The sequence below is a fragment of the Saccoglossus kowalevskii genome, chromosome 13 (assembly GCF_978046115.1).
Source record: "Saccoglossus kowalevskii chromosome 13, keSacKowa6.1, whole genome shotgun sequence".
Taxonomy (NCBI): domain Eukaryota; kingdom Metazoa; phylum Hemichordata; class Enteropneusta; family Harrimaniidae; genus Saccoglossus; species Saccoglossus kowalevskii.
In genome coordinates, this window is record NC_140653.1 from 17,526,837 (window position 1) to 17,553,089 (window position 26,253).

At 40.5% G+C, this 26,253-nt stretch overlaps 1 protein-coding gene across 1 annotated transcript in view; it reads right to left on the reverse strand.

Annotated features, from left to right (window-relative positions):
• LOC102808565 (mucosa-associated lymphoid tissue lymphoma translocation protein 1-like) overlaps window positions 1–24,033 on the reverse strand; it is a 41,111-nt gene extending 17,078 nt beyond the window's left edge. Inside the window, exons 1-8 of the mRNA XM_006817468.3 lie at window positions 23,816–24,033; window positions 20,681–20,855; window positions 19,472–19,638; window positions 18,039–18,338; window positions 14,968–15,122; window positions 14,138–14,234; window positions 12,002–12,142; window positions 11,707–11,874 (exon numbers count right to left, since the gene is read on the reverse strand). Coding sequence (XP_006817531.1) covers window positions 11,707–11,874; window positions 12,002–12,142; window positions 14,138–14,234; window positions 14,968–15,122; window positions 18,039–18,338; window positions 19,472–19,638; window positions 20,681–20,820 — 1,168 coding nt within the window. The 5' untranslated portion in view covers window positions 20,821–20,855; window positions 23,816–24,033. The remainder of the gene's footprint in view (window positions 1–11,706; window positions 11,875–12,001; window positions 12,143–14,137; window positions 14,235–14,967; window positions 15,123–18,038; window positions 18,339–19,471; window positions 19,639–20,680; window positions 20,856–23,815) is intronic.
• Between the last annotated feature and the right edge of the window lie 2,220 nt (window positions 24,034–26,253).

Consider the following 26,253-nt stretch of genomic DNA (forward strand, 5'->3'; position numbering starts at 1 on the left):
AAACATTGAGGAATCAGATATTTTCTTGTAACAAAATGGCCACCAGTTAGCCATTTTGAATCACATTCTATACAATGAAATGTAGTGCATCAAAGTGCCATAATGCCTAATGAGTTTGAACAGAAAGCTTATTGTATGAATTTAAAAATTTTGTTAGTATTTTTTTTTATGGACACTGTGGTTTGAAATATGCACAAAAATGTGCTGTTTTGGTCAAAAGCGATTTAAAAAAAATTAGCTTCTAAACCATGAGTTTATGCATAAATTAACACCCAGGCTAGTTGTCTGTACGATTGTTGTAACACTGTTCAACCTAAAACAATGTCCCAACGGCGTTTTGAAGGTAAAAAAATTGTTAATCGTTTGTGAAAATTTCAAAACAAAAGGTCAAAGCGTCTAGGAGCTATTTTTTTTTAAAGTTCTGGGATGTGCACTAAAAAGAAGCTGAGATAATTGCTAATTTGCATAACAATTCACTTAGTAAGAAGTTTGCTAATGCTCATAATTAAAATGGCTGTAACAGTTCCAAATTTAAATGTATTATCGTTTTGTTAAAAGTTAAATATAGTGCATAATATGGAGATCCCGTCATTTCTTTTTTATTATTTATGTACAGTCTTGCTAAATCTTGCTAAGCATTCAAAAGAGAGAATGTTTGCACCTGTTATCTATATTTTAAAATCGTTTTTTGAGTATGTTCCACTATTCACAATTCTACAAACTTTTAACAGTCTATAGCCAAGACTGTTTGGATATTAAAAAGCAAAAAAAAAAAATTTCACTCCCAAGTGCCCACGAACCTGCATCTCTACCTTAAGACATTCAAATTTACACCTAATGCTCTCTGAATTTCACAATTCATTGGATCTGATCACAAGATGTTATTACAGTACTCATTCCGCCCAACCTCCCGCTTTTATCGCTTTTTTTCCGACCGCTTATCGCTTAATTTCCGACCGCTCGCTGCTTTCCGACCGGAAACCGACCGCTTTTTTTCCGCTCGCTCGCGTTCGCTTTTGTTCGCTCGCTCGCTCGCTTTTGTTCGCTCGTTCGCTCGCTCGCTCGCTTTTGTTCGCTCGCTCACTCCTGCTATGGCTGGCTTCAGAAACATCGTCCGCTTGCCAGCCGACCGCTGGAGTAACAATGATCGTACATTGTATGTATAAACTTAAGTTTTTATTCGTAATAAATTTAGGTTTTAATGACGATTCAAAACACAACGCCTATTGCTTCTCTGTTTTGGAACAAAGACGCCTTCAAATCACTTGACACATTGTAACGTTTGCTACGCAAGTCGAACTGTGACCTGTATTTACATATTTACGTCCTTGTGTGTGTAGTTCAAGCAGCTATATAACTGGTCAATCGCGATATGTATTGAGTACTAGTGTTTGTGTGTTGTGTGTGTGTTTCTGTGTGTGATTTTGACTAAATTTATTCCGAACGGCGCTCAAAATAATTTGACACTTTGTTATTTTTGAACGCAACTCGCACTATGACCCTTACTCAATTTGCATAAGTAATACGAATGCTGTAGTTCAGAAAATATATTGGTTAACTTTTGCTCGTGTCTGGGTGCGCAAAACAAAACTGCACATATAATTATCGCATAGCTGAATTTCTACAAATCAATTGGACTTAAACTACTAGTATAATGATTGTGACGATTAATCGCTTGTCTGAGTACATGCGGCGACGAATTATTGGATTGGCAGCAGCCGGACGAAAAATGAAAGAGATCTCGGAACAGTTAATTTGTTGAGGAAAACAAAACAAACGCAGCCAGTGATACATTTTGAAAACAAAAATACAAAATAATCGCAATCAGAGGCGCCGACCACGCGCGTTGGAAATAAATAAAACGTGTTGTGACAGTCTCACCAAATTCTTTCACTCGCGCAATATAATTATGTTATTTCCCAAAGCACTTATATTTAATACATTGACGAAAAACACCGCAAGAAAAATGTAAATCAGGCTTGTAATTACTACTCGAACGCAATGTTGATCACTGTAAAAGTGGATAAATTCGAACCGTCATCAAATTCAAAATTCAAGCGATCTCGTTGAATGTCAAAAATAAACTCGATGTTTAGAAAGACAAAAACAACACCATATTAGAGTGCAAAAAAAGTTAGCAGCAAAGAACGAGAAGTGCATGTGGGAAAGCGATGAGTGAACTCGAGGAAAATTATGCTGATGTGAGAACAAGCCATATACTCGCGGAGTACTCGCTAAAACATCGAGAAAATGTGCCATTTCAAAGGGCACCCTTACAAATAATGTCTGCGATTGTGTGAACATGAAAACGTGCAAACAAGGAACAGAACTCGTGGTCCACAAGGAAACTTAGCGATGACGCAGTTAGATGTATACGGCTGTTGAAAACAGACTCCTTCGATCTCATATAAGCAGGTTCACGTGGATGTATCATTTTCAACTATTACCAACAACGCTATGATAACAAAGACATTGTGAAATTCTTTTGTTTTTATGTAGAAAAATACAGTAATTTTACCAAGTAAAATCATATTTATTAAAATTGTTGTTCATACACGAGTTGTCGAACACACTACATAGTTTGTAATTTCATCTAGCTCCTTTCAGTCACGATTCAAAACAAATAAAAGGCACAAATATAGATAATATAGCAAATTATTTTTTTCTGTAATATTCGTGTGTAATCAGTAATTATGACAAAAAATTATGGGTACATATGAAATAGATTTCGTTATGAATTATTCTTAATATCAATTTCTAAATTATTTTGTCAAAATCAGTTTTTTTTCCAGGTTTTTTCCCCAAAACGAAAGAATTTCGTAATGTCGGGAACGAGAAGTTTTTTTCTTCTTATTATTTTTTGGGAACGGAAAGTCTTTATCGTAGAGCTTCGCCTCGGTTGACAATGAGCTCTTCGGGTCGCTAAAACTGTATGTCCACTTCTGTTGGGGTGAACATTTGTATTATTATACTGAATAAATCTTAGAACAGAAATGGTGGCACTCAATTATGGCAATCTTCCAGCTCATCGTTAGAAAGATTTTAGGAGGCAAATTTAATCTTGAAGGATTGCAGGAAATTGACCCTTGCCGATTCATATTTATGAATTAATCGGGATTCAGGTATCATAGTGTTTGTAACAGGAAGAAAAAAAAACGCTTTCGCGTGGGATTTTTCATGCAAACATTGTGAATGGTTCCCCGACACTGATTCCTTTTTACCTTTAAATTTTTCTAAGACGCAGCAAACCCTGCTCATGACCGGAGACGTCGTCGAGATGCAGATGCGATTCCTCTTAGCAACGCGTTCTATTTATTTTCAAAGCGTGTGGTCGGCGCCTTTGATTGCGTTTATTTTGTTCTTTTATTCAGTGAACGTAATCAATCACTGGCAGCGTTTGTTTTTTCGCGTCTCACAACTTAATGTCCAAGCCGACTTTGTTTTGGCTGTAAGTGAACTACGTACAGCTCATGAAAGTATTTCGCCCAGAGTTCGCAAAAAACGGAATACCCTGCAAAATTTGAATCCTTTATTTTATAACGAGACATTGGGCGCAAACATAAAAACCATAATTGTAATTTAACAGATTTATGTAACGTGTTAGTCCGCTTGCCAGCCGCCTAGTTAGAAAACGCGATCTCCAGTGAAGTCGGTGTCGACAACTTCGGACAAGTAAGATGGGCGCTGGCCGACATTACATTTGCAAGTATTGTATTTGTTTGACAAATTGTACACTACGGTCATTCTATAACAATCGATCAGTCGTTTTTTTCACAGTCTTACTATTCCTGCAGATATTCTTCAATTGTTATAGGTGCCACGGATTTTAACATAACTACAACTTGACCCGTGTTAAACCCAAACCATGCGTGCATGACAACCGTCAACCCTACACACGGTTTAACTCAACGAATACCGTACTCTACAGTAGACATTTTTCGCTCTCCACCAAAAATAGAATGGTTTTATTTCATATTAGTTGTGTCTGTGTCAGTGTCGTATTTGATTTCACATGTTTGGTTCGATCTTGTTTATGGTGTACATTATTATCACCAATTTTATATGGCCGTGTGATCCACCGTATTTTTTTCAACGGTCGTTCTATAAATTTCTAATTGTATTTATTCTTATTTTAACATCATAAAAACAAAAATGATACACTTGTACATGAAACAGTAGGTAATGAACTGTAAATGCGGGCGGTTGTGCTGTCAGGCGAGCGAGCGAGCGAGCGATTGCGCGAGCGGATACTTCCAGATTTGCGCGGTCGAAAAAAAAGCGGAAATTGCGCGGTCGGATTGAACAAAGCGAGCGAAAAAAAAGCGATCGAAATCCGGAAGCGGGCGGGAGGTTCGGCGAAATGAGTACTGTATGAGAGAATAGCACAAAGTATGCTTTAAGGAAGTACATTTATTGTATCGATCTACGCATAGCTGATGTAAATGCTTTCCCATACTACTTCAGTGCATACTTTGTAGTATTATTGTGAAAAACCTCATTACCTTAAAAAAAGTCTGCTTGTAGTAATAATTTAATGAGCCATTATAGGCTCAAATTAATGCATATTAAAAACATATTGTGATGTGCAGATGTTTGCGTTCGATGACCGGATTCTATTGCCTTTATGCGCTTCTGAATCTAATGTTGTAAAAATGTGTCAATGGCGGTAACATAGTTTTAGGCGAGGGTTCTTCGAACCCGCCTATTCACATAGTTCATACCCACCATAGACTCCAGTCAGTCAAAATGACTATTTTGAACTGTAGGCATTAATCAGCGATTCTGCCGGTGACGGAGAGATAGAATCCAGGTCAGGGGAAGCCCCATGACCTCAAGATTCTTTTACCCCTTACGTCACGAACCCACGTGACCGAGGCCACCTGGCAACGCCACAGGTAGCCGTCCATCACTCTGGTTCCTTTCTCTCCGCCTCGAGGACTTAGACCAACGCGACGGAAAGAGTGGGGAGGTTGGGGGGGACCCGGAGTCTATGGTGGGTATGAACTATGTGAATAGGCGGGTTCGAAGAACCCTCGCCTAAATTCACTACGTTCAATTACCCACCATAGACTCCAGTCAGTCAAAATGACTATTTTGAACTGTAGGCAGAGTCAGACACCGATAGGTGGCGGGTTTTTCCGAGCAAACAGAAAAAAAGGAGAATGATGAAAGACTTTTCCCCAGTCCGGGATGAAAAACAAACCCAAAGACCTAAGTTAAGACCCAAGAAGGGTGGTGTCTTACCTTGCCTGTGCTGTCCCAGAAGCAAGAAGCCAATGCTGCTGTGGTGACGGGGTTCGGTGTGCCCGAGAAAGCTAGACCCAAGCCGAACTCGGGGGTGATAAGCTTGAAGTAGGACCGAAACAGTTCGCATGAGGGCGTAGGTCGACAGAAGCGAAACCTGGGAGCTTCCAGGAAGTGCTAGTGGAACAGACAATCTGCCCGCAAAAATGCAGAGACTGACTTATCGCCTATGCGCAGAGGCCCCTGCAGTCGTTCGGGCTGGGTCAGCAAACAAGGCCTGACCCGCTACGACGGGGCCTAACCTGAAGAGACCCTGCTCAATAGATTGGGTGTCTCCTAGGTAGTAGTTGATGAAGACGTTCTGCGTTCTCCAGAAGCCTGCCCTCAGAATGTGTTTGAGGGGGGCACCTGACGCTAGCGCTAGTGAGTTAGCAATCGCACAGACCTCATGTTCTTGTACTTGGTGTCTCTGCAAGGTCTGTGTTGAGGAGGATAGTGTATTATAGACCTCCAGTACAGTCGCAGTAATCCACCTGGGGATGGAAGTCGGGGAAACCGGCTTATCCCGCTTGTCAGGGCCGTAACACAAAAACATGTGTTTGGTTCCCCGTCTAGAAAACCTGGTACGGTTCTCGTAGCAACTCAGCGCTCGGACCGGGCAGAGAAGCAACTCCTCCTGATCTTCCGGACTGACAATATTTGCCAGCCGGGGGATGACGATCGGTTGAGGATCGTGTCCTGGGATTTGGTTCTTGGCGAGAACCCGATTCGTGTCTTAGTACAACTTGATCGCCCATAAAAGCGGCACAACGGGTAGTGCGCGCCTACATGTAGCTTTGACCGGCGCCTACCTGAGGCGAGGGCCAGTAGGAAGACTATTTTCCACCTCAAAAAATTGAGTGGTGCTGATTGGAGAGGCTCAAAAGGCGGTCTGCTTAGAGCGGACAACACAGCCGACAAGTCCCAGTTGGGCAGTTCCCTTGCATGGGGTTTCAGCGTCTGGAAAGCAGTAAATAGTCTCCTAATAGTAGGACAATCGGTTAGTCTTGTTCCCGTACGTTTGAATGGTGGGGCACAAGGCCGACCTGTAGCCAACGATCGCTGCGTAGGACAAACCCACTTCGTCAAACAGGTGGACGAAGGAGCCTGCTACCTGGCCAATAGAGGGATGGTATCGATCAATCTCCCTTCCGCTACACTAACCAGTGTATGCTCGCAGCCTAGAAATGTAGGCTGCATTGGTGGAATCCCAGTTCGCCCTGGCCAGGACGTTGGCAGCCCGCTCAGATAAAGCTTTCGTATGGGCGGGTCTAATGAGAGCCTCTATGCGGGTAAGTGATACCCGCTGGGCTCGTGGTAGTGCACCGTCTGGTGGGGACGGCATGTCCGGTAAGTCCGGAAGCACTGCTGGTGTTTCGACTATCGTTTCTGACAGAAGTGGAAACTAGGCCCTGTTTGGCCAATTGGGTGCAACCAATGATAATATGCAGGTGTGCACCTGTCGAAGTCTTCTCCGGTGCCCGGTGGACTAGCGGGAAGGGAGGAAAAGCGTACACAACTAAGTGGATCCGGGGGGTAGCAAAGCGACCCTGGCCCAGGCTCCTGGAGTCAGCAGGAGTGTTACGTACGTCGGGAGCTTGGTGTTCCGGGGTGCGGCAAACGGTCTAACCTTGGACCGTCCACAGCCGAAACAGCCTGGAGGCTACCCACTGGGGTATCAGCCACTCCGTGTTCTGGAGACGGAGTCGCCCTGAAAGGGCGTCGCCAGACTGTTCCTCACCCCTGGAAGGTGGTGTGCGGTTAGCTCCCCATTGTATTCCAGGCACCAAAGGAGGATTTTGCTCCGCTAGGACTGACAACGATGGGGAATGCGTCCCCCCTCCTTCTTGAAGGAGACCACCGCTGCGTTGTCTGTGCGGAGCAGGACTCTGTGGTCTCGAACTACGGGTAGAAAGCGTGGTAGTTCTAATTGTACACTGCTCACAGTTCGAGCCGGTTGATATGGTGGTCCCAAAACTATGCGGGAGCCATATCTTTGGGCTTGTTCGTCCAATAGATGCGCTCCCCAACCCTGGGGGGGGGGGCATTTGTTACCAGAGTCATGCCTGCGGCGAGCGGGTCCAAGGGGGCCCCTCTGCCCGAGGTTGGTCAGTGACGACCACCAGGGCAGGGCTTCCTTCACTTGGTCCGAGATCGAAACCCGCCTATCTAGTTCCCATAGAAGAGCTCGGCGATATAACAAGTGTTATACCGGGCGGCTGCGTAGTGCGGCCTGGGGAACGACCCTTCGAACCGAGGTCATCATTCCGATGATCCGCATTAGTTCACGGAGGGACACCGAGGGAACGCTGACTAGGCATTCGGCTAGGCTGCTTAGCGCTAAGCAATATGCTTGAAATTGCTAAGCCAAGCTTACCTCTGTGTCAAAACTCCATGCCCAGGGACACCAACTGCGCGTTGGCTCGAGCTGGTGAAGTAAATCCTGTGTTAGCCTGATGCGTTTGGCTATTACCCCTTGCCCGGGTTGTTGGTAACCAGTAGTCTGGGTACGGATTGAGGTGTACCGACATCTGGTGAAGCAGCAGCACTACCTGTTTCATCCCTCTGGTGAACACGTAGGGCGCTGTGCCTAACCCGAACGAAGGGGGGGCACCGAAGTTCGAATACTTGGCCCAGGTGGGCGATTCGAAGGAGATGGCAACTCGCTAGGTGCATCGGTACGTGCAGGTAGGCCCCGCTTAAATCTAGCGGGGCTAGCCAGTCAAAACGGTGGATGGAGAGAAGAACCCTGAATGGTGCCTCCATGTGGAACCGATCGAGGGGCACGTACTGATTCAGTCTGTCTAGGTCCAAAACTGGACGCCTGGCACTTGTAGATTTGGTACTACGAACACATTTGGGTAGAAGCCTGGACTTAGTTCCGGCTGATGTACCCTGTGTATGGCGTCTTTCTCCAGCAAACTGCTACTTCCTGTCTGATTGCTTCCGCCTTGCGGGAGTCCCCTGGCAGTGCCCAACAGGGGAGACACTGATGGGGGGAAGTGGAGATTTCAGCGGTATGCCGTAAATGGATGTCACCACCTGGGAAGGTCCAGGGGTCGTTCACCCGCCGTCTCCAAACCGGACTACACCGGCGCAATCTGTGTACGACAGGGATGTGTGGCCATGTGTTCGGCAGTTGCAAGGGGGGAGGGTGCTCCCTTCCCCCATGAGGCGAGTTCCCCAAGGCCTGAAGTAGTCACTAAGTTGTGACCTGGCCACTCACCGAACACGTGCCTGTCTCCCCCGGTTGCAGAGGTGAGCGTCAAACATGCTTCCCCTGCTTCCGGGTAGACATCCGCCCAGAGAGGGTGAGGAGCCACCACCTGGCTCTTACCTCCCTGGGGGCATGCCACTACCCTTCCCTCCCATGGAAGGGTATAAGCGCTTGCCTCCTGGCTGACTCTGGCTAGCGGGCAACGCCCTAGGGCGTTGTGTTTTCTGTGCTTGGGGTGCCCTCCGCTTGCCCATGGCAGGACCAACTGGCTAGCGGATTCAATCTGAACCCTCTGATTCATTGCACTCCGAAGCTCCGAGACTGTACCCACCATTCCCTGAACAAAGAGGGTGGGGGGTATCCAGTCTGCGTCACTGAGGTGGGGACGTACCCCGGCTCAGCTTGTCGGCGAAAACACATGCGTCTAAGGCCGCGTCTCGTAGCACAGTAGTGGCCCTGGCCAAGCGAGCCAGGCAACACTAGGGGGTGTCGCACGTAGATGTGCGGTGGCCCACCAGTAAAAATGTCGCCTGGTCTAGGAGGCTGGTGCGTTCTGCCTCCAAGGTCACCAGAGTGCTGGGCACGCATAATAATGCGCTCAAGCAACTCTGCCCTCAGGGCTAGATGGGTCGTCCTCAATTGGCAAAGACACCCATGGAATGCGGCTATCCCCCTTTGCCCGGTTTGCCAAATTCATGGCACCGGGGTCTGGGGAAGGAGCCTTGGAATCCGGTTGGAGTGTTTTGGTCTCATCCCACGCTATGGGGTCTGATCCCGAAATACACCGACCGGGTAGCGTTTGGTCCAGTGGGAAATGTTGCCTAACGTTATCCCCACCCGGGGGCCTTAAGCATTACATCCTCCGCGGCTGACCAATGCTGCCCATCAACACCGTTGATGGAAGATGGAAGACTCTGAGGGACCGCCCGGAGTACCGGCTGTATCCAACGCGAGTGAACTGCGTCTCCTCTAACTTAAAATATGTGAGAGGGAGCGTGTTCGACTGTGCGTCTCATGACAGGGTCGGTTCCCTCTGGGGACGCCCGTGGGCCGGTAAGAAAGGAGTCAAAACCCACAGCGGGGACCGGACACAAGGATAAATTCGTTACCGTTGTACCGTTACCGCGTGACGAACCCTAGCTGGCTGAAAGTGGGGGGGGGGGTCAACGCGTGCCCTGCCCTGAAAGCCCTGCCCCGAGATCGGAGACTTGGCTGCCAGCACCCCGTTGGCATTCAGTGCCCGCGGATCCAGAGAAGGACCGGTGCAATTAGCCTGAGCCTCGGCCACCCCCCAAAATAGTGGGAGAGCCGTGACTGGGAACGGGGGTTCCCCGGAAGAGACGTGTTTGAATGCAAACATGCTTTCGTGTTTCTTCCTGCTAGCCCACCGAGGGGACACAGTGGAGACAGCTCGCTCCGACTGCTTCTGATCTTGCCAGGGACGCAATTGCCCCGACAGTCCTTCGACCAAAGCCCTCAACTCGGAGACAAACCCGGTGCCGTGCGAGGAAGGGTCCACAAAGAGACCCGCAACGGGCCCCATAGGAGGAAAGCCTCCAGGGGCACAGCCTCGCTGCAGCCGGTAAAATCGGGTAAACCACCGCCTGAAAAAAAACAGACTGTGAGGATGCCCTCCGATCGGCGGAGGAGACCGAGAAAAATATCGGTACCTCCACCGTCGGGCCTCTTACTCGACGTCCCGGTACATGAAGTACCAGTAGCCGAGCGTGAGGACTTTCCACTCATGCAAAACACGCAACTCACTTTAACCGATTTGTTTACTGGACGTGCGATCTTGCTGTGACGCGGTCATGCAGTCTCAGCGATCTAGATGGCTCTGAAAGAAAATCTCAGGCCTCAGAACTCCAGTGAAAAAAAAACGCTTTCACGCAAAAACCCCGAAACCCGCACGTAGCTACGACAAAGTATCTCGGATGCGGTTTCTATGCTGGTAAATTCTGAATATAACCACTGCACGGCCGACTCGAAACACGAGGAGACCGGAAAGAAAAAAACGGCAGCGAGCCCTGGTGCTGTCATTACACCTATATATTGCTAAATACATTAAAAATAAAAGACGACATGCATGAGGGAAACGAATTACAGTTGTAAAAGGTGCCGCCATGAAATCAACATGTGACTACGTAGTGGCGCCGGATTTTGATTTCTTTGCTGTGAAAAATACTACACACAAAGGGGAAAACGACACGAGGGTAAAAAAAGACAAGGAAAACTTATCCTACCAGCTACCATGTCGGATGCCGAGCAGCGGCAACAACCCAAGCTATAAATCCGGACAGGAAAAAAAAGCAGGCGATCCAGCAGAGCTCGCTAAATTTCATCTTCACTCGAGGCGGAGAGAAATTAAGAGTGATGGACGGCTACCTGTGGCATTGCCAGGTGGCCTCGGTCACGTGGGTTCGTGACGTAAGGGGTAAAAGAATCTTGAGGTCATGGGGCTTCCCCTGACCTGGATTCTATCTCTCCGTCACCGGCAGAATCGCTGATTAATGCCTACAGTTCAAAATAGTCATTTTGACTGACTGGAGTCTATGGTGGGTAATTGAACGTAGTGAATTACCCCAAATAAAAGAAAATGTAAATGAGTGCAGATATATTTTGGAGCAAATGCAGATATTGCTTTTTATGGAATGGTAGATTATATTGTTTTCGGTTTAAGAAATGTATAATTATACTTGAGACATACAAATGTAAAATGGTGCCATGCTGTTAATTTTAGACCAAGTTAACAGAAGAAGAACAATTTTTCAGCGCTATATAGCATTTATCTAAGAAATCACTAAATACAGGAAATCTCAGGCATCAAAAATATTGAAAATATTTAAAAAATGCTAAATACAATATGTACATGTATGATAATAGCCATATTGAATCTAGTTTGGTTTCAACTTAAATATTTTTGAATTTCCAGGCCCTCCTGATGAAATCTACAACTAAACATTGATGTCAAAGAAATGTATTTGTAAGCAGGTAATTTATTTTTTCATACTGCAACAATTTTTTATTTATTTATTTACTTGCATTTTATTTATAATTTAAGCTTTTTAAAAGTTAACAAAGTGTGTTGATTATACTATCATAGGTAGCTGATCACTGACTGTTATTGCTGTCGCATTTTCATAATCACAGCACATTCACATACATAATGTTACAGAATTCTTGTGTTAGTGGTCATTACTACTCACCAAAATACTGAGTTAGTTGTTGTGGTGGAGGAAGAGGAGGACGACTCTCTATTTCCAATGTTGCTTTTTCAGTTATAACATCGCCGTAGCCATTCCTGATATGACACTGATACCATCCTCTATGTTGATATTTGACTTTATTTATACACAGCTCAGATTTAATAGCCCCTGGAAAAAAAGATTATATCCCTGACTATATGTATATTGAATATATTTACTGCTTTTTTGGAATTGATAAAATTCATTTTTCTCAGAACGCCCTAAATTTAGCCACATATGTTTTACTCATGAATACCTCTTATTAGAGACTTTGCATCATACCACTGATAAGATATGGGTTCAATGCCTGTGACTTCACAATGAAATGAAACATCATGACCAAGAGGGCACCGCACTGAATCTGGTTGTCTTCTTATCACAGGAGGTCCAGCTTGAACTATAAAAACAAAACAAAATTACTATTTTGATAAAAAATAAATAATCATCAATTACAACATGGCTAGTGCCTTTGCAGTTGTTTGTCATTAATTGAAACATGGTAGACATTCACCAACCACAGCTTGGTAAACATTCACCAACCACAGCTTGGTAGACATTCACCTACCACAGCTTGGTAGACATTCACCAACCACAGCTTGGTAGACATTCACCAACCACAGCTTGGTAGACATTCACCAACCACAGCTTGGTAGACATTCACCAACCACAGCTTAGTAGACATTCACCAACCACAGCTTAGTAGACATTCACCAACCACAGATTGGTAGACATTCACCAACCACTGCTTGGTAGACATTCACCTACCACAGCTTGGTAGACATTCACCTACCACAGCTTAGTAGACATTCACCTACCACAGCTTGGTAGACAATCACCAACCACAACCCAGTAGACATTAACCAACCACAGCTTGGTGGACATTCACCTACAACAGCTTGGTAGACATTCACTAACCACATCTTGGTAGACATTCACCTACCACAGCTTGGTAGACATTCACTAACCACATCTTGGTAGACATTCACCAACCACAGCTTGGTAGACATTCACCAACCACAGCTTGGTAGTAATTCATCAACCACAGCTTGGTAGACATTCACCAACCACAGCTTGGTAGTAATTCATCAACCACAGCTTGGTAGACATTCACCAACCACAGCTTGGTAGACATTCACCAAGCACAGCTTGGTAGACAATCATCAACCACAACCTGGTAGACATTCACCAACCACAGCTTGGTAGACATTCACCTACAACAGCATGGTAGACATTCGCCTACAACAGCATGGTAGACATTCACCAACCACAGCTTGGTAGAAATTCAACAACCACAGCTTGGTAGACATTACCCAACCACAGATTGGTAGACATTCACCAACCACAGCTTGGTAGTAATTCATCAACCACAGCTTGGTAGACATTCACCAATCACAGCTTGGTAGACATTCACCAACCACAGCTTGGTAGACATTCACCAACCACAACCAGGTAGACATTCACCAACCACAGCTTGGTAGACATTCACCAACCACACCTTGGTAGACATTCACCAAGCACAGCTTGGTAGACAATCACCAACCACAACCTGGTAGACATTCACCAACCACAGCTTGGTAGACATTCACCTACCAATCACAGCTTGGTAGACATTCAAAAACCACAGCTTGGTAGACATTACCCAACCACAGATTGGTAGACATTCACCAACCAATCACAGCTTGGTAGACATTACCCAACCACAGATTGGTAGACATTCACCAACCAATCACAGCTTGGTAGACATTCACCTACAACAGCTTGATAGACGTTCCCCAACCACAGCTTGGTAGACATTCACCTACAACAACTTGGTGGACATTTCCTAAATGCAGCTATGTAGATAGTCATGAACCATTGAAACTTTATACCAGGTACATGTATTACTGCAGCACAGTAGTCAGCAACTGACTGTGGCCTTAAAACATTTGCATTCACAGAAATTTAACAACAACAACCTGAGCAAAAAAACATTTTACTAAAAAAATCACATACTAATTATTATTAGACATCTGTCACCGTAACGCCCTAAGTTACAGCATGTCGTAATTTTGCGGTATTTTACGGGGTATTTTCAACCTATCATATAAGGAAATGCAAATTCCAAATATAGAATGATTACGAGCGTTAGCGTTCGCTAATAATAAAAACAAACACAAAGAAATTCGCTGATTCTGTTCTAAACTTTTTGGATTTCGGCATTCCCATGATGTATCCTTGGAACGAAAAGATGAATAATAATAAGGTTATTAAGAGAATACCTCAAATATATGCACTCAGACAGTACGCCGTCGCATCAACCTTCGCTGCGTGTCGGTCGATACTCCAGCTGTACTGTCTTCATGCATATGAGGTATTCTCGTAATAACCTCATCATATTATCAATGATACTTACTGATAGTGATTTGCACTGTATCTGACCAGACCTCGCCACTGTTATTGTAAACTTTACATCGGTATTTAGCAGCATCCTGACTGGCTGAAACATCATACTAATAAGAGAATAAAAATTACTAAACTCCCATCACAAATCAATGCATATTTTATACCATTTTGTGCAAATACAGAATAATATGGTCAGCAGTCTTGCCACATTTGTCGACAGGACTGGTATTCGAATTCAGGGACCACCATTGTGGTGTACTGTATACATCATACAGGTTTCATGAACTGTAAGATAATTTTGGTGAGAGTATGTTAAAAAGCGGTAGTCGTCTTGCTGCGCATGTTCGACATTTGTGTTGATAAACATTGATTTTCCCACAATCCAATGTGCTCTTCAAATGGAAATCATAAGTGTGAGGTTTGATGCGACTTGCACTAATTACCGCTGGTGACTCCTTTGATACCTTCCAATCACATGAAAATTACCTAATTACAGCTTGGAAACGTGTCAGTTCGTACTCGTTGATCTGCGCAACAGTCAAAGTCGCCATCTTTGTTTATATGAGACCCATATATCGACGACTACCGCGCTTTAACATTTTCAACACTTTCTGACCCAAATTTTTCTGTACTTGTCTTTTATATTCTTCAATATTCCGAAAAGGAACTCTAATTCAGGAGCTAACAGACAAATTTGCATCAATTTTCAGTTTTTACTCAAATTTGGCTATTTTTGTCCCAATCTTCTGATGGAAAGTGCTGACTATAAATGGGACCATTTTTTATGCTACACATGTCAGCAGCTAAATGGAAAACAAATTTGCATAATATTCTACTTACATATATCTCAGAAGAAGTCTGTTCTACCATATGTTGTTCATTTCTGAACCATTGGTACTTAGGAGCTGGGCGTCCAATTGCCTCACACGTCAGTTTCAAAGGTCGTCCAATTTCAATACATTGTGATCGTGGTTGCTCTATGATCACTGGGGGATCTACAAAAATGAAGTAACCAAGATTCTCAGCAACACATTATATATATATTTAGGTAGTTACACAAGTGTTCCGGACTTCATCCAACAGTTATTCAAAATCCCTGCCATTTTATTGTTGTAAACTGCATTTGGTGGTTTTACCAGAAGAAAATCACAGATTTCAGTAGTAGCTCACAAATGAATAAATCATTATACTTGAAGAAGCAGACAATCAATGTCCTCATTCTAAAACAAGCATTGCATGGCATATACTGAACCTAAATACAAGATAACTGAACTATGTGACCGCTGCTTTCTAGGGGACACTGACAGGCAAAATTGAATACTACATGTCGGTACCAAAACATAAGTCTGGAATGAGTTGCTGTACATGACACTGAAATATGACACAGGGTCAAGTGATTGACTGACCAAGAAAAACATCAGGTCATTGAATATGCCTAATGTATGGCACTGGTGAACCCAAAGTTAACTTTTCAAAATGGAGGCCATACTCCTTGAAGGTCAATTAATCTTGTGCAATTTTGTACAGAGCAGACTTTGATATCCTTACAAAATTGTCTTATTTCAATATTGAAACCATTATTATTTGCAATGGATCATTTTATTTGATGGCAATTTTAGTATTAAATACTTGTTACTTCATAATTTCTCATTTTTTCTCTCCTTTAACTTTTACCGAAACAACATCATACCACCATAAATTCATGGGTATTGATAATGCTATTATAATATAATAAGTAATACTAACAACTATAGGGCTTTTATGGCAAACTTCATTTGAAACACGTCAATGAAAATGACACTGTCGCATACGACTTGTTTACCACTTCCGTGTGACTGAGAATGTTCTAGAACCGTACTGTGTCTGGGTGGAATTTTTAGAAGTTGGTTGAATAGGTAATAGGACACTGTAGAAGGCAATAGAAGGTAATGGAACATTCTAGAAATTTGTAGTATGTTCCAGACTCATTATGTATGCTGATGTAATGGTCTATTTATAGACAGTATGGGTATATATAGGGGAGTTGTTCAGCACTGAGATTAGATCGGAGATCTCGTTGAATTGTATTGGAGTTTAAGTATCTAGTTATTGGAGTAGTGGAGTTTTACCGCGTTATTGTACTTGATGTTTGCAGAGTATAATAATACCAGTACCAGTTGAAACCTCATCTGTTGGCTCCGTGTTCGTATTTTATCATCGCCGCCAGGGAAGTCTTTTTGTTACTGTTGCCATTTTGGTATTTGAACCATCACACCCGTACTATACCAATTACGGTAATATTACGTTGTGTGTGACAGACACAGTCCTCGTTAAATTTCTGAAAGTTCTCTTTGTGCTCGCCATATTAAAGTCGAGGGGTTGTCGCAGTGGAGGGGTTGTCCTTGAAACTTGAGTCTCAAGTGGCATATACAACAGATTCATGTACATCAAATTCGAACACATGTTGCATGACGACCCCTCCGGTTTAAGACATAGCAAAAAAAAACATAGATCACAAGTGAAAGCATGTCCGAATTATCACATTTTAAACAAACAAGATGGCCGCCAGTCGGCCAAATTTGATCAAATTGAAAATTGAATTGACATGTACATGTATCCATTTATGACATGCTAAATATCAATGAAAATGATACATGGGTGACAGAGATAGTAATATGGCCACAAATAAAAACAGCCGTTATATGGCCATCTTTGATCTGATTATGAAACAAAGTGACATGTATGATGTAAGTGCCAAATACGAATGAAAATGATACATAAATCTTGGAAATAAAGTAGTAAGGCCAAAAAGTCAGATGGCTGCCAGTCGGCCATCTATGATCCAATTGCGAAAGAAATTGTCATGGACATGTATCTTAACATGTATGATCTATGTACCAAATGATGTCCAAAATACAACATTTTCAAAAAACAAGATGGCTGCCAGTCAGCTATTTTGAATCGAATCGCTAAACCACTGCATGTGCGCATATGTCCCACATAAAGTACTAGGCACATGCAAAGAATGAACAGAATCGGTCCAAAGGATTCTGAAATATGACTCCGTACGGACACACGGACAGACGCACGGACGGAGACTGAATTATAAGTCCCCGTTTTCGGACTTCGTCAGAACGGGGACTAACAAGGGACAAAAGATAAATTTGTGTGTTTTTTTGTTAGTGAGAACTACCTAATTGCATTAACAGTTAGAAGACATACCTCAATATACATATTATAGATGGGTTGTGGCAGTAGGTTTTATGTCAGAAACCCTTGTACTCGGGCCCTTCTGGGTATTACGTCTTCTACTCAAAAAAAGGTGTTGGCCCCTGGCCTAACCTTTCATCTCAGGAGGCACTTTATATTGCAGGACAGCCCAAATATGAGAGTTAATGTATCCAATACAATTATAACCTTGACCTTGTTCACCTGATACCAGGTATAGTTTTGGGAGTAAAACATTTGAAGATTTTCGAATATGATGAGAATAATTTAAAAAATAAGACCATTTTAAGCGTCATCCTCAGCTATATTGTGCAAAACAACCGAAAATCGATATCGGTCAAGATTCAAAATACTTGAATTGAAATTATTTGAGTTACTGTGGAATACCTTATTTTCGCTGGAATTAATTTTTGCTGAAAAAGCTTTTTGAGCGTTTTGTATGGAATTTATTTTCACTGATTTTTGATGAGTTTAATGTGAAATATAGGAAAAGAAGTATATTCGTTGGATTTTATTTTCACTGAATCATCCCTTCAGCGAAAATAGCGAAAATAAATTCCAAGTGAAAATAAAGTATTCTACAGTATTTCAACAACAATGGGACAATAACAACAACAATGACATTGACTTGTATACATTTTTTTTAAATCTATGATTGCAGCCAAAATAAAGTTATCTTACCTGTAGTAAGAATATATACTCACCAGTTTTAGCGATTACCTTGACGTGTACCCAGTTTGTGAACTGGTAACTAATCCTATTATGTATTCGGCATATGTACATTCCATTGTAATCTGTTGTGATTTGTTCAATTCTCAAAACCCGGTCACAACCATTCTCAACCTCAATACTTTGCCGGATGCGGTTGCCGTTGATTTCTTTATCCACTGTACGAAACCATACATACTTAGGATATGGGAAACCCATCGCATTACACGATAGTTCTAATGTACCACCATTTTGAATATTGACAGCCTGTGGCTGTGAAATGATGCTAATTGGCTCTAAAAAAACAGAAATATATCATTTAAATGAAAATATACTGAGATCAAATAAGGGCCATGGTGAGGAAAGTACTTTGTAGGTAATCAAAATGAAATTTGCCTTTGGCGACTGGTGAATAGTTTTCAGAGGGGAGGAGGGGTTTCCAAATATAGCATACATTGTACAATATTCCTGACATGTATAAAACCGTTTCCAATGGTATATTCATTTTTTTCCCATAAATATTGAGTTAGATGTGGCCGAATACTGAATCTCTGATGATCGAAATGTGATATTTTATTTACAATCAGAGGAATTAAGAATTACAGTTATTTATACTGGTAATACTGCAGAATAATAATAATAATAATAATAATAATAATAATAATAATAATAATAATAATAATTTGCAAAATTAATCTGAGTGGTATTCCTACCATACCTTGCCGTGAAAGTTTGAAAAGTTGCTACAATATGCTAGAAAAATGGATAACTGAATCACACACACACACACAAATTGTTTGGCAGAAAGGAGGTACTCTAATACAAAACTAGGCCTGAACATAGGCCTCAAAGTACCCCAGACTACAACAGGAAAGTAAGTAATTACTGAAACTGACTAAATTCACAAATCTGTTAAAAGTGTTACAATTCAGAAAAAAGGTGTGGGAAAATAAAAATACAAAGAAATGGGGAAGTGGTGGGAGGGTGAAAAATACAAGACAGCCTGGAAAACAAAATACTGAAGCAGACTGAGAATCTGCTGCCACTAGGTGGCGCTATATACTGGTGGCTACGCTACAACAGAGATAAACTGAACAGGCAAATCTATATATGTGAAGCAATTAATCAAATTTATACTAAAAACAAATTTAACACAATTATTCAAAATTATTGTTACAAAACTGTCATATGAGCACAATATAATGTATAATGTTAAGAAATAGTGTACGATTTAGTGATGAAAAAATTGGTAGGTTTGATTGCAAATGTTTCCCAAGTGTTTATCATAACGAACATTTATTTCTCACTTTCAAAGTATAGACAAAATAAACACGCACACACATGCACATACCTACACATGCATGCATGCATGCATACACACAGTCAATACATAATTTAAGTCATTGTGAGTTTAATTGTCATAACTCACCTTCTTTTTTCAGTAGCATCAATGCCGGTTCATGTTTTAAAACTTCTAAATAACTTATAAGTTGTTTAACCGTTCGCCCTTTATTACCAAGATCTCTCAGCAATGACGCTGTTGGGCTGCTGCCAAATCGCAAAATATCTAATCCAAACATGTCAATTTCTTGAGCACTGCAAAAAGATGAACAAACACATTTATTGCTTGTCTAGCATAAGAAACGTTCATTATTGAAATTGATTTTACATACGCTAGATGCAACCTTCATGTGGTCATGTGACTGCTATTCAATCCATTATGTAGGATTCAAATGTGGGGAAATAAAATTGAATTCTACAATCTTCTTTTGAAAAATGTAGAATAAAATATGAGAATTAAAAAGAAAAGTGAGAAGGATTTTTTGTCTATTCTTGTGTTTTTACTAGACTATTTTGTTCGTTTTTACATTTAGCTAGTCAAACCTTCAGAATGCACAAATTTAACAAAAATTGTGCAACTGTTATGTTTATATATATTATAATCTCTGAAAAAAGTAAAGAAATCTGATGAGATGTCTTCTAAGTAGTATTCATTTGAATGATCATTTGAATGTCAGAATTAGTACAAAGATATGACTAATGTATTATTTAAATATTAATGAAATATTCTGTGACCAAAATTCAGTAAAATGTAGATTACTTGTATCTGGATGTTCTGAAAATATTTGATACTTAATAACTGTGTGATTTATTAATTATTTAAAATACATACAAATATCAACATAACAACAAAGCGAGCTGTTAATTGTGACCCCTGTTTAAATATATTTCAATTAATTTATTTGTAACTATAATTAGATATAATTAGATTCTATAAAGTATAAAAAGTCTGTTTAAACATGAGGCAACAAAATCTACTACACCCTTAATGGAAAGTGCTTTACATTGAATATTATATCTGTAATTATTGATCTTCAATCAGAGAATTCTGTGTGGGATTTGGTGACTTGATGACACCCTAAGATACTGAAAACTCTATCACAACCAAAGCTCCTTAACTGCTCGGTGATGTTGGGCTATAGGCAGGAAATGACTGATGCGAATATCTTGTGAATACCATCGTACATTTCAAAGGCTTCTAGCAAAATTTAGCCGATAGTAAGACTTTAAGACAGAATAGTCGCATGAAATTACCATTATTGATATCAGGTATATGTAAATAATTAAGTGTTCTTACCTATAAGGGTTATCTGGAATAGCAGCTATCAGCCCTCGCCAATTTTTATTGGTGTCTAAGACATCTAAGAAAGTTTGTAATTTTAACTGAATATTGTATGGGATATCACAGATGTTCAAATGTACGCTGACACCCGACATGATGGCAAATGAAGTTCAACGCAGATAAGTGATTTCTGAAAGATAGAAATAATTATTTTTATTATATCAGCAAATTATCATACATTTATACATACTTCAAATACAAACTATACACTCCATTTCATGAAAGCATGAATATTTTTTATATAATGTATTTATTGAATTTTTAATAAACTTCAAATGACAGAAAAACAACTTGACCAATCACAATGTCTTAGCTGATACATTCCATCATTATTAAGTATATCCGTTTCACCACCAGAATTTCACGCCCAAATATTTTTTGTACTTTTTTCTTATATTTTTCATATTTCTGAGAATGAACCCTAATTTGGAGTCAATAGAAAAAATTTGAGTCAATTTTCAGCTTTTACTCCAAACAATTGGCTATTTTTGCCCCAATCTTTTGAAGGAAAGTGCAGACTATAAACAGGACTACTTTGTGATGAAAAGAGAGAACTGGTGGTGAAAAGGTTTAATATCTTGCAAGTTAAGGATTGGAAGAACCCTTGCAAAGATTCATGGGTAATATTCATTACCACATGGCATTGATAGTATTGAAAGAATCTTCTTTGGATATGAGTGTCCTCCAGTAAATTTTTAATGAATATTTTATCAATTTCCATAAAAGGCGTCAGGCCCTAATAAGCAGCCTCTCGGCTGAGTTAGCTCTGTTGTTGGCATTTCACTTAAAGAACTGAAGATATCATTAGAAAATGAACAATATGTAAAGTATCAAAGCAGTCAGACTTGCTGTTTTCAACAAGAAGTTGAAAATATAACTTTTTACCAAAACTGACAAAAATATTCATCAAAATCAGGGAATTGAAGATATCATCATGAAATGAACAAATCTGAGAGAGGTACATATACACCAAGTATCAAAGCAAGAAGAATTGTAGTTTTCAAAAAGAAGTCGAAGAAGTAAAAAGTTGACATGGATGACGGATGCCAAACAATCACTCATATGATAAGTCAACAGCGGAGCTAATGAAGTACAGTGTATAGTAGTGTATTATAGTTTAATCTTGGTCGTGAAAACTTCATGACAGATTTGACCAATTCCCACAGAAAGTCTCAATAACAAATCACTTCCCCTTTTATGTCTCTATAAGACAAATCAATGAGAATCAAATCAAATCATCATCCATGGTTCCTATTACAGGATATAATTCAAAAGTATTCTGTTATCTCTAGATTAAGTTTGGAATATATTAATAATAATAATAATAATAATAATAATAATAATAATAATAATAATAATAATAATAATAATAATAATAATAATAATAATAATAATAATATAAATATGTGAGTGAATCTAACTACTGAATGGCATAGTAAATTTGCACACTCATGCACTGTCTGTCTAACCTTTTCACCACCAGTTCCCTTTTCATCAAAATTTACAACATAGTCCCATTTATACATGATGAGGACAAAAACAGCCAAATTTCTTTGAGTAAAAACTGTTAATTGACTAAAATTGACTCAGAAATATTGAAGAATACATGTATAAGAAAATAGTGCAGAAAAATTTGGACGAGGAAGTCTGGTGGTGAATACAACTTCAATGATCTTGTTCTCAATAAAGTAATTCTGTGAATGAAAATATGGGACTATTCTTTTCAAATCGATGATGTGAATGAGTCCTATACAAACCTGATAAATTTTATACAAATATGAAAACTGGCACACTGAGTATATGTTTGATGCTGATAAAGTGAGCATTGGTTGACCTTTCATGCATAACTTTCATTATACAATTTAAAAGTCAATTTGCCGTCACAAACACAAAACCTATATGCACTAGTTAGGCCAGACTTTTTTTATTCTTTGTTTCTCGAGTTTTCATAAGTAAATTTTTTTCAGAAGGGCGGAAAAAAATAAAATTAATTCTTTTTTTCTATTAGATTTGTGTGATTCTCAAAGAATTGTAAGTGAAATCATTGATCGGAGAGAAGAAATGAAATAAAATTTTATTCCATGTATAACCTGGTTGGCAATGTCGCCAATGGTGGCACAATTTTTAGCATTAATGAGGGATTTCTCGGTTTTTGACGACAGAGTTTCACAACGTGTCACCACAAACCATGTCGCCGCCATGTTTGACTAGTAGTCTCAAGCAGCACGCAGAAAGGTCAATATTCGTGATTCGCTGTCAACCAACGCGCATAAAGTATATATCTGCGCAAGACTTCGTTCCTTTGATCATGATACTCCCATGAAAATGCAAGTTTAATTTGATAGGTGGCGAGTGGAAAATTTTTTTTTTGCACTCACAAGTCGGCGGGCGTGAGAATTCACGCTGAAATAAAATTTTATTTTTATTTCATTTTCGGCTCCTGTTCATTCGATGGGTTCGCGAGACAAAGATAATAAAAGTCTGGCCTTACATTGAATTCAGAATTACGAATGATTGCACTATACAAGCCAGATTTAATAATAAAAGGACAACGGCAGTCGCACAGTGAGTGTTCAAATTTCATGTAAACAAACAATATATTTTACACAGGTTGTGTTGTCGCTATGAATCCCATACCTTCCTATAACACAGTTTCAGCCAAATTCAAATTTTTAACTAGGGTAACAACACAAATAAACAATACAATATGGGAGAAAACTATTATACTACCGACACAACAAACCTGTTACCTTTATCTTTGTAAATATTTATAGAGGTTTATTATTGGCTGATTGAATAACATTTTAAAATGACGTTGTGCACTGTATTTATTCGTGTGGTTGGATGCTGAAGTCAATACATGGACATCTATGGGGTGGATTAAATTTGTTTTAATTCTTTAATTTCTATTATTTTGAGCAAGGGTAAGGTCCTGTACCGTGACATAGTCGAAGTACGGTCCACTGAAGCTGCCCCATGACTTCAGTAACCAACCACACGAATACTATGAAACCAAGGGAACTAGCTACGGTTCCGTCGCTCACTTGTGTAACAGAAAACGGTTTTTAACTACTTTTAACTTATACTCACCCGAAGTCAGTGGATCACGTTCACCATTGTGCAGTAAAATGAAGATCTCGATACAACAACCAATTCCTAAGGTTACAATCCCGGAAGTTTCGACAAATCAGTTAGTGAGTTACTGACAGACTTTGCTCACCTTCTAATGACAATGCGTAAAAATTAGTTACAAGTATTATTTAACGATCATCTACCGTTTCTAAATAGTCATGAATCGTACTTCCAAGACATTATGAACCCTATTATGAAAAACGTTTCCGGGTTTATTCAAAATGGTAATCCCCGTGACGTCACTTGAGAAACATTCGCCTTCCCATAGTTCCTTTCGCGATATTGAAAAAAAAACAATTTTGCGTGGTCGACACCCAGTCCAGTGTAGTGGTTTAATGCTCAAATCGACTGTCTAGTCGAATTAAAAACACTAAATTTGCTTCCCTATAAAACTGTCACCGTCCAAACCCTTGATACAGAGAAAGAGTAGTTTACCATTGAGGGCGCTACCACTGACTGAGATTCAGTTTCCGAGTTAGCGGTGACCTTCAGGCTCATACCATGGCTCAAAAATGGGAAATCAACATGCCAGTAATCAACCACATGAAAAAAAAACATGCTGGCCAGCACAAACTCTTGCAAATCTCAGGTAAACAAGACACACATACTGTATTTAGATTGCACCTAGAGAAATCACTGGAAAAACACCAAGATTAGAACATCCAAATCCCGGGGGTCCGACTTAAAGAATGACCTGGTACGCATTTCTGTGAAAGAAAACTAGATAAAGGTGTGTTTTTTAAAGAAAAGCACGTTTAGGGTTACCATTTCAGTCAAAATAGACAAAAAGAGTGTCTTTTCCGGTACTGCAAACGTGATAAGGGTGGTTATTTTTTTAAATGATATTATCGTTTTTTTTTATTGCTTTAAGAAATTCAATGATCGCAAAAACGAGGAAAACGTCCGGCTCCCTGGTTAACGACCCTCGATCACGGGCGACCACGGCATATGACCAACCCGTGCTTACGTTGCAGGTGCAGCCAATGGAGCTGTTCATCGGAAAAGCTGTTCCAAGAGATTTTTGTTGAGGGCAGGGGATTTTTTCTATTTTTTGTAGGGGGCGGGAAATATCAGTACCCCTCAGTGGGCAGGGCCAGATGTCTTAAAAAATGCAAGGACAGGGAAACCTTTTTTTAGTGGGTAAGGTTCTTACATAAACAAACATCGCAGGGTGTGCAAAACAGCCTTTAGGGGAGGGGAAAGATGAATTTGGTCAGCAGGAGGGCAAGAAAGGCAAGTTGGCGTTAAAGGAGTAAGCAAAAAGGTGTTTGTTTTTTAATGAGGGGAGGGGAAGATGAATTTGGTCAGCAGGAGGGGAAGATAATTTGTTTTCAGGTGGAGGGCAGCTTATGAACAGCTTTTGATTTCCCCTTATTCCTTTATATTAATTAGCATACTTCAAAAGGCCCATAAAATAAATTTTGTCCCAGAGAATTGACTATTTCAATTTATTGCTCGTTGGCTGCAAAGCTCAAATATCGCGAGATCAGGCGCGAGTTCAAGGTACGTGATCTTTCAGCTTTCTAACAGTGAAAAGAGTACGAAATTTTGACCTTTTAAAACGTGTTTAGGGTCATTTTGAAAACCCCTTTCACAGACATCGGTTCCAGGTATTTCCACAAGTCGGACCCCCGGGATCCAAATACACACAGAATATAAAGGTACTCAGCCGCTAAATAGCAAAAGAAAACATCAATCCAAACAACATAATGACCTCAGTTTTTTTTATGTCACTTTTCATTCTCTAGATATTCAACTTTTCCTCAGTATTATGTTGTCAGCCATCTTGATTTTCAAGCAACGGATTATGGGTAAAGTATGACATCATAGAAATTGAGAAAATGATTTTGTTATTAGTGTGCATTGTGTTTGACTGAAAACAGCTATCTCTGTTAGTGTGTGGCAGGATAAAAGAAACGAAACATGAATAAAAATCAAACCGAAATAACGACCCGGACTTCATCTGACAAGAATATGCTGAATCCTACTGATCTTCACAAAATGTTCTATTGTGAATAGTCATTGCCGCTATAGTGGGTTATGAGAAAGACAGTATCAGATCTGACGAATGTATACATGCCATATTATATGCTAGGTTTTTGTACCACAGACAAGGCTTTGATTTGTGCATGCAGCTGTTTTTTATCACTTTTAATATTCAATATTGCTATCATACACTCTCGTATTATTTCTTATGAAACTTAAATTATTACATACAATTACAGCAGAATTTTATCGGAGCTGAACTATTGCCCCTCCTACCATACAACCATTGTATTTGAAAATGTGTTTATTCAACGCATATGTTGTATTACTGATGTAATTGGAGTGCATCAAAGGCCCATATTTGGGGCCACTATTATTGATTTTTATTTATAAATCTTCTGCCTACTCTT